The sequence below is a fragment of the Panthera onca genome, chromosome B1 (genome assembly GCF_046562875.1).
Source record: "Panthera onca isolate mPanOnc1 chromosome B1, mPanOnc1 haplotype 2, whole genome shotgun sequence".
In the NCBI taxonomy this organism is placed as follows: Eukaryota; Metazoa; Chordata; class Mammalia; order Carnivora; family Felidae; genus Panthera; species Panthera onca.
The window spans coordinates 166,458,002-166,470,743 of record NC_138342.1 but is presented as its reverse complement, the minus strand read 5'-3'; the positions used below and the strand labels follow the sequence as shown (position 1 = coordinate 166,470,743).

At 36.5% G+C, this 12,742-nt stretch overlaps 1 protein-coding gene across 19 annotated transcripts in view; it reads right to left on the bottom strand.

Annotated features, from left to right (window-relative positions):
* Positions 1 to 12,742, bottom strand: part of PSD3 (pleckstrin and Sec7 domain containing 3) — an 812,606-nt gene that overhangs the window by 110,613 nt on the left and 689,251 nt on the right. For all 19 annotated transcript variants that reach the window (XR_013555055.2, XR_013555056.2, XM_078445466.2 and 16 more), the window contains one exon: positions 1,837 to 1,907. Coding sequence is in view for 17 of the 19 variants with exons in the window: in XM_078445466.2 (XP_078301592.2) it covers positions 1,837 to 1,907 (71 nt within the window). In the remaining 2 variants the exon portion in view is untranslated. The remainder of the gene's footprint in view (positions 1 to 1,836; positions 1,908 to 12,742) is intronic.

Here is a 12,742-nt window from a genome sequence, read left to right as displayed (position 1 = left end):
TAAATCAAAACCACAATGATATATCATCTTACACCTGTTACAACGGTATTATTAAAAACAAAATAAAACAAAACAAAAAACAGAGAATAATGTTGACATCCATGTGGAGAAATTGGAACTCCTGTGCACTATAGGTGGTAATTTAAAATAATTCAGCCACTATGGAAAATGGTATAGAGGTTTTTCAGAAAATAAACAATAGAACTACCATATGATCCAGTGATCCCACTTATGCATTATCCTTATCACTGGGAATTGAAATCCAGATATCAAAGAGAGATCTGCATTTCCATGTTTACTGCGGCATTGTTTACAATTACCAAGACGCAGAAACAACATAAATGTGTATGGATGAATGAATAAAGAAAATTAAGTAGAAAACAAAATATTATTTAGCCATAAAAAAGAAGGAAATTCTGTCAGGGGTTACAACATGGATGAACCTCGATCACATTAAGTGAAATCAGCCAGTCAGAGAAGGACAGATACTATTTATCTCCACTTATATGAAATAGCCCAAGTTACAGAAAGAAACAGAAAGTAGAATGGTTGTTGCCAATAGTTGGGGAGTGGGGAGGGTTTGTGGGAGAATTGCTATTCACCAGGTATTATCATGCAAGATGTAAAATTTCTAGAGATCTACTGTTCATCATTGTGTTGATAATTAATACTATCTATTGTGCCTCTATAAAAGAAATTAATTGAGGGTAGACCTAATGTTATGTTTTTACCACAATTAAAAAAATAAAACTTTTGGGGTGCCTGGGTGGATCAGTTGGTTAAGCATACGACTTCAGCTCAGGTCCTGATCTTGTGTTTTATGAGTTCAAGCCCTGTGTCAGGCTTTGTGCTGATAGCTAGGAGCCTGGATTCTGCATCTCCTCGTATCTTTCTGCTTTTCTTCTGCTTACACTCTGTCTCTCTCAAGAGTGAAAAAACATTAAAAAAAATAAAAATAAATGAAACTTTTCCTATCAGTCACCATGAGGACAGTATTGTTACTGCCTTGCCTCTTAATAGCCCAAATTCCAAGCTTCCCTTCACAGTTGGAGCTAGAATCCTGTTGGGTCCTGGGAGGTGATGGACCTCATTCCAGTTAACACACAAATTTCCCATATTTACACATGGAGAGCTAGGGAGGTGGAAACCCCAGAGATTACCCTTCAAAGGTCAGAACATATAAAATTGATCCCAAACAGATTTCCAGATTCTGGGATTAGAAGAAAGGATCCTGACAGGAAATGGTTTGGTTAAAAACTTACACAGATAACTTGGATTATATTTGCACTGTTAAGTACCAATACTTCAGGATATGAATGAAAATTGTTTCTAGATTTAAGTGAGATCTAAATGAGATAAATAACTAAAGATATACTGTTACATAGCAATAATGAAGGATATATATGAGGATATAACTATAGTATAAATAAGTATAAAAACCATTGGAACAAGTGCTACCACAGGTCTGTACCTGAATAGACTACATACAGTCTTGATTTATCAACCCATATTCACAATTTATAATTGAACACAAATGGAACACAAAATATTTTTACATATATTTAATATATTATAAAATACATATAGAACATATATACCATAAAATACTTTATGCATAAATTACTTCATGTAAGATACATAATTACACATATATATAATTTTTAAAATAATTTTTTAACCAGAAACAAAAAAAATCTAAAAAAAGAATTTAGATATCAATTAAATAATCTTTTGGGTGTTTGATGTAGCCTCTTTGTATGAAATGAATATTTTGGAGGTACTTTGTTAAATCATTTCATAAAATTTTACGGCCTTCATTTTTTAATTTATGTTTACCTTTTGCAAGTAAAGGACTGTTCCTTTTAGTACAGCATAAAATGTTTTCCATCCTCGCTTCCCTCTTGGAGCTAGAAAGGGTAAAAAATGGAAAATGTTATTTGACAGAAAACAGCACTTTAGGAAGAAGTGAAATGATCAACATGGTGTATTTCAATGATCTTGGTTTATTAGCTTCCAAAATTAATAATAAGAACTAAAATATTCTTGAAACGTAACTGTGTAATAGTCAATCTTCCAAAAATGTCTTCCATGTATTATTTCATTTAATCCTCACAATAATAATGTGAGATAGGTACTATGACTCTTGTCTTTTTATAAAACTGAAGCACAGAGAAGTAATCTGCTCATGGTCATACAACTAGGAAGAGGAGAAGCAGGAATCTGAACCCAGGTAGCATGGCTCTATAGTCTGCACTCTAGTAGACATGACTTAAAGACTGGGAAAGCAAAGAGGCATTTTGCAAGTGCATATTAATCCCAGAGAAAGCTTAAAAGCTCATGTACCGGATCATTTATAGCTCTGTCAAAGTTTCTAGAAATCATTAAAGTCTCAGAATATAAAAGGACTCCTCTTGGTATTTCTCCCACATACCTACCAACTGGATTATAACTTTGGCAACCTGCATTACCTCAGCTGCAGATCTTGCCACATTGTAACATAATATTTTTGTTTTAAGTGTCTCTTTCAGGAGACTATGAATGACCTGAGAGCAAGTATCCTTCATTTTTATAATTCATAGTACCTGGCACAGTGTATGGCAGTCATTAGGCACCCTCATAAAAAATCTCCAAATTAATGTTCTTTAAGAAGTCCTTACAGGGGCGCCTGGGTGGCTCAGTCAGTTGGGCGTCTGACTTCGGCTCAGGTCATGATCTCGTGGTCTGTGAGTTCGAGCCCCGCGTCGGGCTCTGTGCTGACAGCTCAGAGCCTGGAGCCTGTTTCAGATTCTGTGTCTCCCTCTCTTTGACCCTTCCCCGATTCGTGCTCTGTCTCTGTCTCAAAAATGAATAAACGTTAAAAAAAAAATAAAAATAAAAAAAACCTGAAAACTTAAAAAAAAAAAGAAGTCCTTACATTCCTTTTGTTTATATTTTCCTGGAGTATAAAGTAGAATTCATCTATTTTTTAAAATGTTTATTTATTTTTGAAAGACAGAGAGACAGTGGGAGATGCAGAGAGAGGGAGACACAGAATCTGAAACAGGCCCCAGGCTCTGAGCTGTCAGCACACAGAGCCCGACATGGGGCTTGAACTCACGAACTGTGAGATCACTACCTGAGCAGAAGTCAGAGCCTTAACCAACTGAGCCACCCAGGCATCCCTACAATTTCTCCATTGAATCAATGTATACTTTTACAGAATGTCCTAAAACAAAAACACAGATTAGCAAATATAGTTTACTATTCATTTGTAATCTTAATAAAATTAAAATATATAACTGGAAAATTTTATTACCTGAATGACATTTTTCTAAACACGTCTATCCAAATAGGTAGGTACGGTCACTCATTCTTACTCCTTTATCAACTATCTGGCTGCCTTTAGGCTGTCTTTAACTTGGATGCTTGATTAAATTAGGAAGTGCATTATTCTTAAGCAAATCCTTTAAATCTCCTTTGACTGAAGACTCAAGAATCCTTAGGGTTGGCAACTGTGTTAATATCCACCTACAGAACACAGGTGCCCCTGCCAACACTATACTGATATATCCACCTGGCAAAGAAGGACTCAAAACATCTGCTCTGCAGGTTTCTGGGGGAAATTAAAAAAAACCAAAAAACCAAAAAGCAAAACAAAACAAAACAAAAAACAACAACCAAAAACAAACCATCCCATCTGTTTCCACTATGCAAGGTTTAAAAGTATGTACTCAAAAATAAGTGAACAAAAACAGTACACCATTATCTCCTTTATAAAGAGAATCACAGATCATTTATACATATCTATATATAATATATAGATATTATGTATATTATATATAAATGTTATATAATACAGTATATATATAATTTATATGTGTATATATCATATATATGTATATATCATATATATATATATATATATATATATATATATATACACACTGAATATTGACTGTACTGTTAAATAGATGTCAAATTCTGATACAGCTGATGTGACAACAGTGCACACAGAAACACAGAAGTGACCACAGGAACTACTGCAGAGCAGGACCAAAGGCAGCGTGGTGTGCCGAACCCACCAGACTAGAAAGCAGACCAGCTGGTTTCTAGCCCTGTCTTAAACCCATCTCACCCAAAACTTTAACTGAGTAACTTCTAACCGATCCACCAACTTTTCAAAAATTTGGATGTTTCATTTAAAATCATGGATAATTTACCTAAGTTAAGGCAAAGAACTAGCTAATGCTGGAAAGGAACTTAGAGAAAACTGCTTTTTTTCCCTCTTACTTTTTGTTGTTGTTTAACATCTTTAATCCCCATCACCTACCCATTCCCCCCATCCAAATCGTCTCTGGTAACCATCAGTTTAGTTCTCTACACTTAAGAGTCTGTTTCTTCCTTTGTCTCTGTCTCTTTTTCTCTCTTGGTTTTATTTCTTAAATTTCACATATGAGTAATGGTATTCATATGGTATTTGTCTTTCTCTGACTGACTTATTTCACTTAGCATTATGTTCTCTAGATCCATCCATGTTGTTGCAGATGACAAGGTTTCATTCTTTTTTATGGCTGAGTAATATTATATATACTTCTTTATCCATTTATCTATTGAAGGACACTTGGGCTGCTTCTGCAATTTGGCTACTGTAAATAATGCCACAATAAACATAGGGGTGCATATATCCTTTTGAATTAGTGTTGTTATATTTTTTGAGTAAATACCCAGTACTGTGATTACTAAATTATAGGGTAGTTCTATTTTTAATTTAAATTTTTAATTTTTTGAGGAAAATTTTCACAGTGTACGTACCTGCCTGCATTCCTACCAATAGTGAGGGAGGGTTCCTTTTTTTCCACATTCTCACCAACACCTGCTTTTTCTAGTGTTGTTGATTTTAGCCATCTGACAGGCATGAGGTAATATTACATTGTAGTTTTGTATCCTATGACTTATGATTGGAGCATTTAGTATATTTATATGCAAAGTAATTAGTGATAGATGTGTACTTATTGCCATTTGTTACTTGTTTTGGGCTTATTCTTGTAGTTTTTCTCCTATCCTTTCTTCTCTTGCTCTCTTTCATGGTTTACTGGCTTTCTTTAGTGATATACAGTAAAACCTTGGATTGTGAATAACTTGTTTCTGTGAGTGTTCTGCAGGATAAGCAAGCATTTCTAATAAATTTTAACTTGATAAATGAGCAATATCTTGCAATACAAGTAGTATGTGATGCCTAATGTCACATGATCACACCTGAGCCAATGGTTCTTCTCTCTCTCACTGCGGGATTATGGGTGATCATCAATGCAATGTCACATTTGTGGTAAATCCTCAAAAGAAGGCAAAAGCAAGTGGCATTGGATAGGCTCCCTTTTAAAACTGCACAAAACGAAAAAGATTCCACACCCGTGATTCTGTTAGTGATAGTGAAAGTTGTCCTATAAAATAACCCTTCTTTCTCGTCTCCCTTGCACCAGCCATGAAGGTTTTCAAAGTTAAGTGTAGGTTAATTTTTTTCTTTATAGTTTTTATTTTATTATTTTGTATTATATTACCGTATTGTAATCATTTTTATATGAATATTTTTGGGTTGTGGAAAGCATCATCTGAGTTTCCACTATTTCTTATGGGGAAATTCGTTTTGACTCACAAATGCTTTGGATCACAATTTGGAACAAATTATGCTCACAAACCAAGGTTTTACTGTACTTGGATTTCTTCCTCATTCTTTGCATATCTATTCGTGGTTTTTAATTTGTGACTGCCATTAGTTTGTATAACATCTTCCACATACAGCAGTCTCTGTTATGTTGATGGTCACTTAAGTTGGAAAACATTCTTTACTCCTCTCACCCCCACAATTTATGTATATAGTGTCATATTTTACATCCTTTTATCTTGTGACTCCCTTGACTGGTTTTTACAGATTTACTTATTTTTACTCCTTTTGTGTTTCTTACTTTTCATACTCTCACTTATGGTCTTTCCTTTCCACTCAAAGGGTGCCTTTTAATATTTCTTGTAGGGTTTGTTTAGTTGTCATGAAATCCTTTATTTTTTGTTTGTCTGAGACACTGTCATTCTACTCTAAATGATAGCCTTGCTGGATAGAGTATTCTTGGATACAGATTTTTCTCTTTCAGCACTTCAAATGTATCATGTCACTGCCTTCTGGCCTACAAAGTTTCTCCTGAAAAACCTGCTGATTACCTTATGGGGTTTCCCTTATATGGGATTTCCACTCAGATTATGATCCCAGGGTCATGGGATCGAGCCCTGTGTCAGGCTCTGCACTGAGTGTAAAGTCTGTTTAAGATTCTCTCTCTCTCTTTCCCTCTGCCCCCCTCCCCTGCTTGCATGCACTCTCTGAAATTAAAAACAAAACAAAAAAAAAACTCAAAAAAACATATAAAAAAATAAACATGATGGGAGGAATGAATGAGAGTTCTATTTGGAAACCCAATGTCACCTACTGAAAGGCTTTAAATTATAAGGGTGATAGGGAGTTGGTAAGTAGGTTTTAAAAATACCTAGGTGTCTACTGTAAAAAGGTGTTTATAGAACTCTATCAAAAGACATGATTTTATGCACTAGACTATGCTTTCATAGCTGTTTTTAATATGCATACTCAAAGTTTAAAGACACTTACCTTCTTTTTGAAAATACAAAGATTTTAGAATATTTTGTTCTCATCATCTGCCTCCAACCTTACATGATAATGGTACCTATTACTTTTGTTTGTTTTTTTAACACTACCAAAAAAGACATCATTATTTTTGTATGTGTCTATAAACTCCCATTGTCTATATATACTTTCATGTTTACATTTATTCATTAACACTTTCTGTACCTCAGATTTCTTTTTGAGGTCATGTTCAATTAATTCTCTAAATTTATACTTACAAGTTCCTTTTGTGAGGGTTGTTTTGATGAGAAATCATTTTCTACTTTTGTTTACATAAAAATGTCTTTATTTCATTAAAAATTCTGGGTTGACAATTCAATTTCCTTATGAAGATATAATTTCACTACCTTTTGATCTCACTATTGTTTCAATGTCTATCTTGACTCTAGTTGTTATGTCTAAGAAGAGGTTTCTTTAAATTGATCCAGCTTGATGTTCTTTGGGCTGTGTGTCATTTCCAAATTCTTGTAGTCATTAGATCTTTGAATATTGTGTCTCCTCCATTTTCTCCACTATTTTAACCTCTGACACTCTTTTAATTGCATTCCACAGGCTTTTTTTTTTACCTGTTCTCTCTTACATTCTTTTTATTTTTCTATGCTAAAAGCTGTGTAATTTTATCTCCAATTCTCCTTGGATACCCAGATCCAGAGATACTCTGAAGGTATAGCACCCCTAGGGTTAGCTTCCTGTCCTAGATTTGTACTCATATTTTTTTCCTGGCCTCATAGGATTTCCCTTTCATTGTTATAGTCATCCATTCTTTTAAAAGGTATGTTAAAATACCTCATCATTTTTAGATGTTTTATAATGGAAATTTTGGAATTTGTAGGCTGTTGTATTGTCAAAATAGACCCTCTAGCTCTTTTTTCTTTAAAGAATTTTTTTGTAGAGAATTTTGTAATCTAGAAACAATTCATGAGAAGAATACAGTAAGTGCTGAGGACAAGATGAGAGGAATCATAACACAGAACACAAGGGAGGAGGCAATTACAATTGTCCAGATGAGAGAAAAAGGCCAAAATATGGGCAGAAGTACACAATAAATAAACTAAAGAAATAAAAAGGGGAAAGGCAGTAATGTTAACTGAGCACCTATATCCAGTGCTCTGAGCATTGGGCTAGCATTTAAAATGTACACTATATTTGATCTAAACAATCCTTAGTTTAGGTATTATTGCCTCTTTTCACATTAATGTCTCCTAAGCTACACTTGCAGTCCTAAAGGTAGAGTAAGCTACTGAGAAGGCTACCTGTCTAAGGATTTCAGAGCTACTGTATAGGGCAATTCAGCCAAGGAAACGTATTCTAAGGCTACACTGAGAAGGAGAAACTGTGCAGGTGGTAATCTTTTATAAATGATCAAGCCTGCTACTCCAGTGAGATAAATATAATGGATAGGGAAAGGAGAAGTCCAGACAGGAGGGGGATACAAATACAAAGTATATTCTCTAATATCACTGAACTCAGGGACTTTCAAAGGTATTCTTGCTCATGGCTATGAACCTCAGAACTGAGGCATGATCCCTGCATCTGCCCTCTCAGATGTGACCAGCCCAAAATTTCTGTGGAGTACTAACTCTCATAGCAATAACAATTACAGCTGTGGTAATAGCACAATATTGTTTTAAGCACTGTTCCAAAACTTGATATGAATTAACTAAAGCCTACAACTTCATAAGGAAGCAATTATTATAATCTCTATTTTACAGATGTGGGATCCAAAATCCCATCTAACCTGCAACACTTGGTTCCCACAGCACTGGCCACATTTACTCTGGTTTGTATGCAGGGAAAAGACCAGTTAAACCAGACTCAGTATACAAAGTCTTGGTTAACTCTGAGATACTGGAGTTATCTTCAAATTATTTATGATCTAAGCATGAACACTGACCAGTCAGGAAAGACACTGTCCAATCAGGACTGAAGGGACACCCATAGTAAATAGTCTGTACAACTGAACCAGTACATATATTCCCTATCAGTCCTGCCTGGGAGAATGTTTCCTGCCCACCGTAGGTTAAAATAAGAAAGAAGAAAAGTCAAACAAAACTCTGTGATTATTGTCCTACATCTCACCCATACACACACACACAAATACACATTTCTGTAAAAGAGAAATTGGCAGTTGTTCCAAAGATAGGTGATATTGGAACTATTATGAAATCTTCAATATTAGAAACCAGCTCTTGTTAATGTTCTTATCTTACCTTCATTATACAGTTGAAGAAGTCTTTTTGGAAATATAAAGTAACAATACCTTGGCTTCAATTATTGCCATTGGTCTTTGTAAAATAGTTAAATTACCTGGGACCAAAAGCACAGGTTGTCACCATTATTTCATAAAGAGGAAGGAATCAGAAAATGTTCCCGAGCAATAAAATATTAAGTAAAGATTGATACTGAATATATGCCAGAAAATAAACCTATGTATTTTTTGTAGTCTACCAAAAGGTATAGGCTTCATGTAAAAGTTTATATTTGCATGCTATACTCTGCAACTTTAATTTTTTTCTGAACCAAACTGGGAAGAAATTGTGGCTAGGATCTTAGTGTCCCAATTTTTCTATTTTATTCAAAAAGGAATGATTTTTTTCCTACATCAAAATAGATTAATCCTGCTTCTGGCCGCTGTGGGGAATAAGCTTAGGAACTCCCTGAGTTTTCACCGACTGGTTAACAAGGCATAAAGAATTAGAAAGCCATAGGATGTACACACCCAAGTTTGGGTAAACAAGAGTAGGTAAATAAAATTAGGTAAATGGGCAAAGGCCCCCAGTATAGGTAAAGCGAGGCAAAGGTCCCAGTGTAGGACAAAGGTATAAGAATAGGGAAATCTCAGGATGAAAACATCCAAGATGAGGTAAACAAGATTAGGTATTCAGGGCAGAAATGCCCCCAATTTAGTACAATAGCAGAAAGCTGCTTTAGTAGGAAGGAAGGACCAAATTAGGTAAACAGGTAAATAGGACTATAGACCTCTGCAGGGCAAAATTGCCCAGGGGGAGCTAATTAGCAAAAGAAAGGTGCCTTGTTGACCCTGAGGTAGCATGCTCATTCTTATCCCCTAGGCCAGTTTAGGGAAGCAGAAGTGTTGCCTCATGTTTCCTGTAAACAACCCTTCACCTGGCACCAGAATCTTGTTTGTATTGACCCAAACTCCTAACACCGCATATATTCAAAACCCCCTTTCCCTTATGCCCATGAGTTAATGTTCACAATTTCATTGTCTCTGCACGCCCATCACCACGTTTGTAAGCTTCTGATCCTAATAAAAATGCAGCAAGGACCCTTACTCGGGGCTCTTGTCTCCTCCCAGACATTAGCTTCTCTCGCATTTTTAATCCTGTCTCCCACCTTCTTGCTGGACAAGACAGAACTCCAGACCCAGAGTCTATGACAGGCCACTTCGTACTTTGGATTCCCTAATCCACAACTTTTTGCTTTTATTCAAGTTTAATATCAGAAAGACTTAATATGTATGGAAAGGCATAGTATGTACATTGCCTATTTTTTTCTTTTAATACTCTAACCTTTCTTTCCTGTCTGTTGGCTTGAAAAGCATTCTTCTACTGCCCCAATAAAATGACAAAAATACCATCTTCCCCAAAGCGTAGAGGTCAGTAAGAACATTAATGAGAAACAATTCTTGAGTAAGGCCTGAAAGCTAACATTTTTGGTCCTACCAGGTTTGAACAAAGGGAAACATGAGAATGTGATGGTTCTATGCACATTATCTTCAATTTCCTTACTTTAATGAAGAAATGCATTTAAAATATAATGTAATACCACTGGTGGCATTCCAAAATAAATCCTTGCTGAACTTGGAAACAAAGATGTGCTCAGCAAAGCTCTTCTATACTAATATAATTGGGATACATTTATATTAGATTTGTAAAAAGCACAAGACATTTTTAAAGGTGCTTTATTTCTCTAGTGACAGCATCTGAAAATTTGGAAAAATTCTTAAAGTATTTTCTTTACAGAATAAAGAGGTATGCTACCTTGGTAGCAGGCAGACTCATAAATTCTACACCACTGAGGGCTGAAAGTACAGCATACGGTGAGGGGAGGGGGAATGCTTTCTGCAACTGATTTGCAAAGGACTTAGATTCATAAATGACAGCCCTACAAAACATTAAAGAATTGAAGGGTGATCTTTGTATATTTATCCCTAATTTTCTTTCATAAACATCCTCAGGGACCACCATAATTACTATTAAATCTTTATAGAGTGTAAAGGTCAAGAGGAGGTCACCCAAAATGTGCCGCTTTGGTGTATCAATTATTTTCAATAAAAGTTACTTAAGAAAGAACCAATGCAAAAAGAACACTCTAAACCCTCCCTTCTTTGTCTCCAGAAAACAAGATATAAATCTCTCATGTGAAAGGTACCCTTCTTGTTCGGAGTAAAGATATCCTTATCACCAGAGATACAAAATTTAGAGCAGAGAAGGCTATATTAACAACCCTTGTTACTTTTTACTAATTTACTACCCCAGCCCAATTCTATTTAGCATCCCTTATTAACTGAAGCTCCCAAAGTTAAGTTTTCTTTGTTGTGTCAATCTATCACAGATTTATTGTCTGTTTGTCTAAAAAGTATAAAACCTGCCTACCTTGGTCATTTCTTCAATTATAGGACTTCTGTTTGCATGTAATAAAACTTTGGTTTTTTCTCCTGTTAATGTCTCATGTCAATTTACTTCTTAGTCAAGAAGGACCCTGATGGGCACAAGAAAAATGATTTCTTCATTCCCTACAGTAGGCATAGTTGGCAAGATAAAGTTCTACTTGATATTTGCTCCAAAGATTCTGCAGCTTTCAGATCTTGGGACATCTTATGTATAGCCTATAAAAGATAAGGTTCCTTACCATGGTAGCTTCCAGGAATCTATCTGCAGAGTCCAATGGAGCAAGAGTGGTAAGAATATATTTTCCCTTTCTCTAAATTTAGATTAGGAGGAAAAAATACTGTGGAATTGGTTCCTTAGGCTTAGTGACTCTTGGTAAAAAATTGGTAGAATGCTCTTGGTTTTACTGATCCATTTCTTTCCAGAGATGGTCATTGTCTTGTCTGTGTCCTTTGTGTTGTTTGTCACATATAGGTATTACAACAGGGCAGAACACAGGGACTGGCTCTATAAGCCTGCTGTTGGAGCCTGGCTTACAGACTTAGTTCATGGCTTTCATCAAACTAGCATCTGCTTTAGGGAGCCCCTCCCTAAAGAATGTGGTGAAAACCTCAAGACAAGGGAAAGTAACCTGGCTATGTGTGCATACATGACATTCCTCACAATTCTGTAATGCAGACTGCCCATTTAGACTGTATGTTACCATATACGGGAGACAAAGGAGCAAGAACTGTACAAAAGGCAACCCACCCACACTCCACCCTGCTGTTCTCAGGGCTCAGCCTTTTGGGGTCTTAGCCCACTGAGCCTGTGCTGGCATGAATAAAGCTGCATCCTGGAAAGAAAAGCCTTGCTTGGTGTCCCAACTCTCTGTGTGTTTTTTTCCTGCTACATTTCTTGGGGGCTTGGGTCTGGGATTCGGAGATGGTGCATTTCTACCTCCTTTTTCACAGGGGTGGGAACCTCGGAGTGCTAGGAGAAGTGACCAGTGGACCACTTGATCTGTAGGAGAACTAGCTCCTCCCAGTGTGCTGGGGCAAGGACCCCAGATGCACAACAGAACCTGGTGAGGCCCAGAAACCAGCTCAGGGAGCGCTGTCCACCAGACTGGTAAGAACCAGGGTTTGTTTTGGTAGACCTATTCTTGAGAGGCTGAAGGGGAGCCTGGTCACCTCCCAGAGTTGCCCAAGTGGTTCCACAAGGAATGAAACTGCAACTCTAAGGCGCTGGGCACTGGGCAGCAGGGTAGAGTCACTGTGTGACTGTGTGTGAATGAGACAGCGGAATGGGCTGTTCAATGGGCTGAAGCGAGTGGTGAGTCTTGATCCGTGGTTACATGGTGACCTCATATGGCTTAGGGCGGCATCAGATTTCCTTGGGAGTCTATCCAGGTCAGGGCTTGATATGAAATCTGACAATGCTAAGAGGAGACTGAAATATC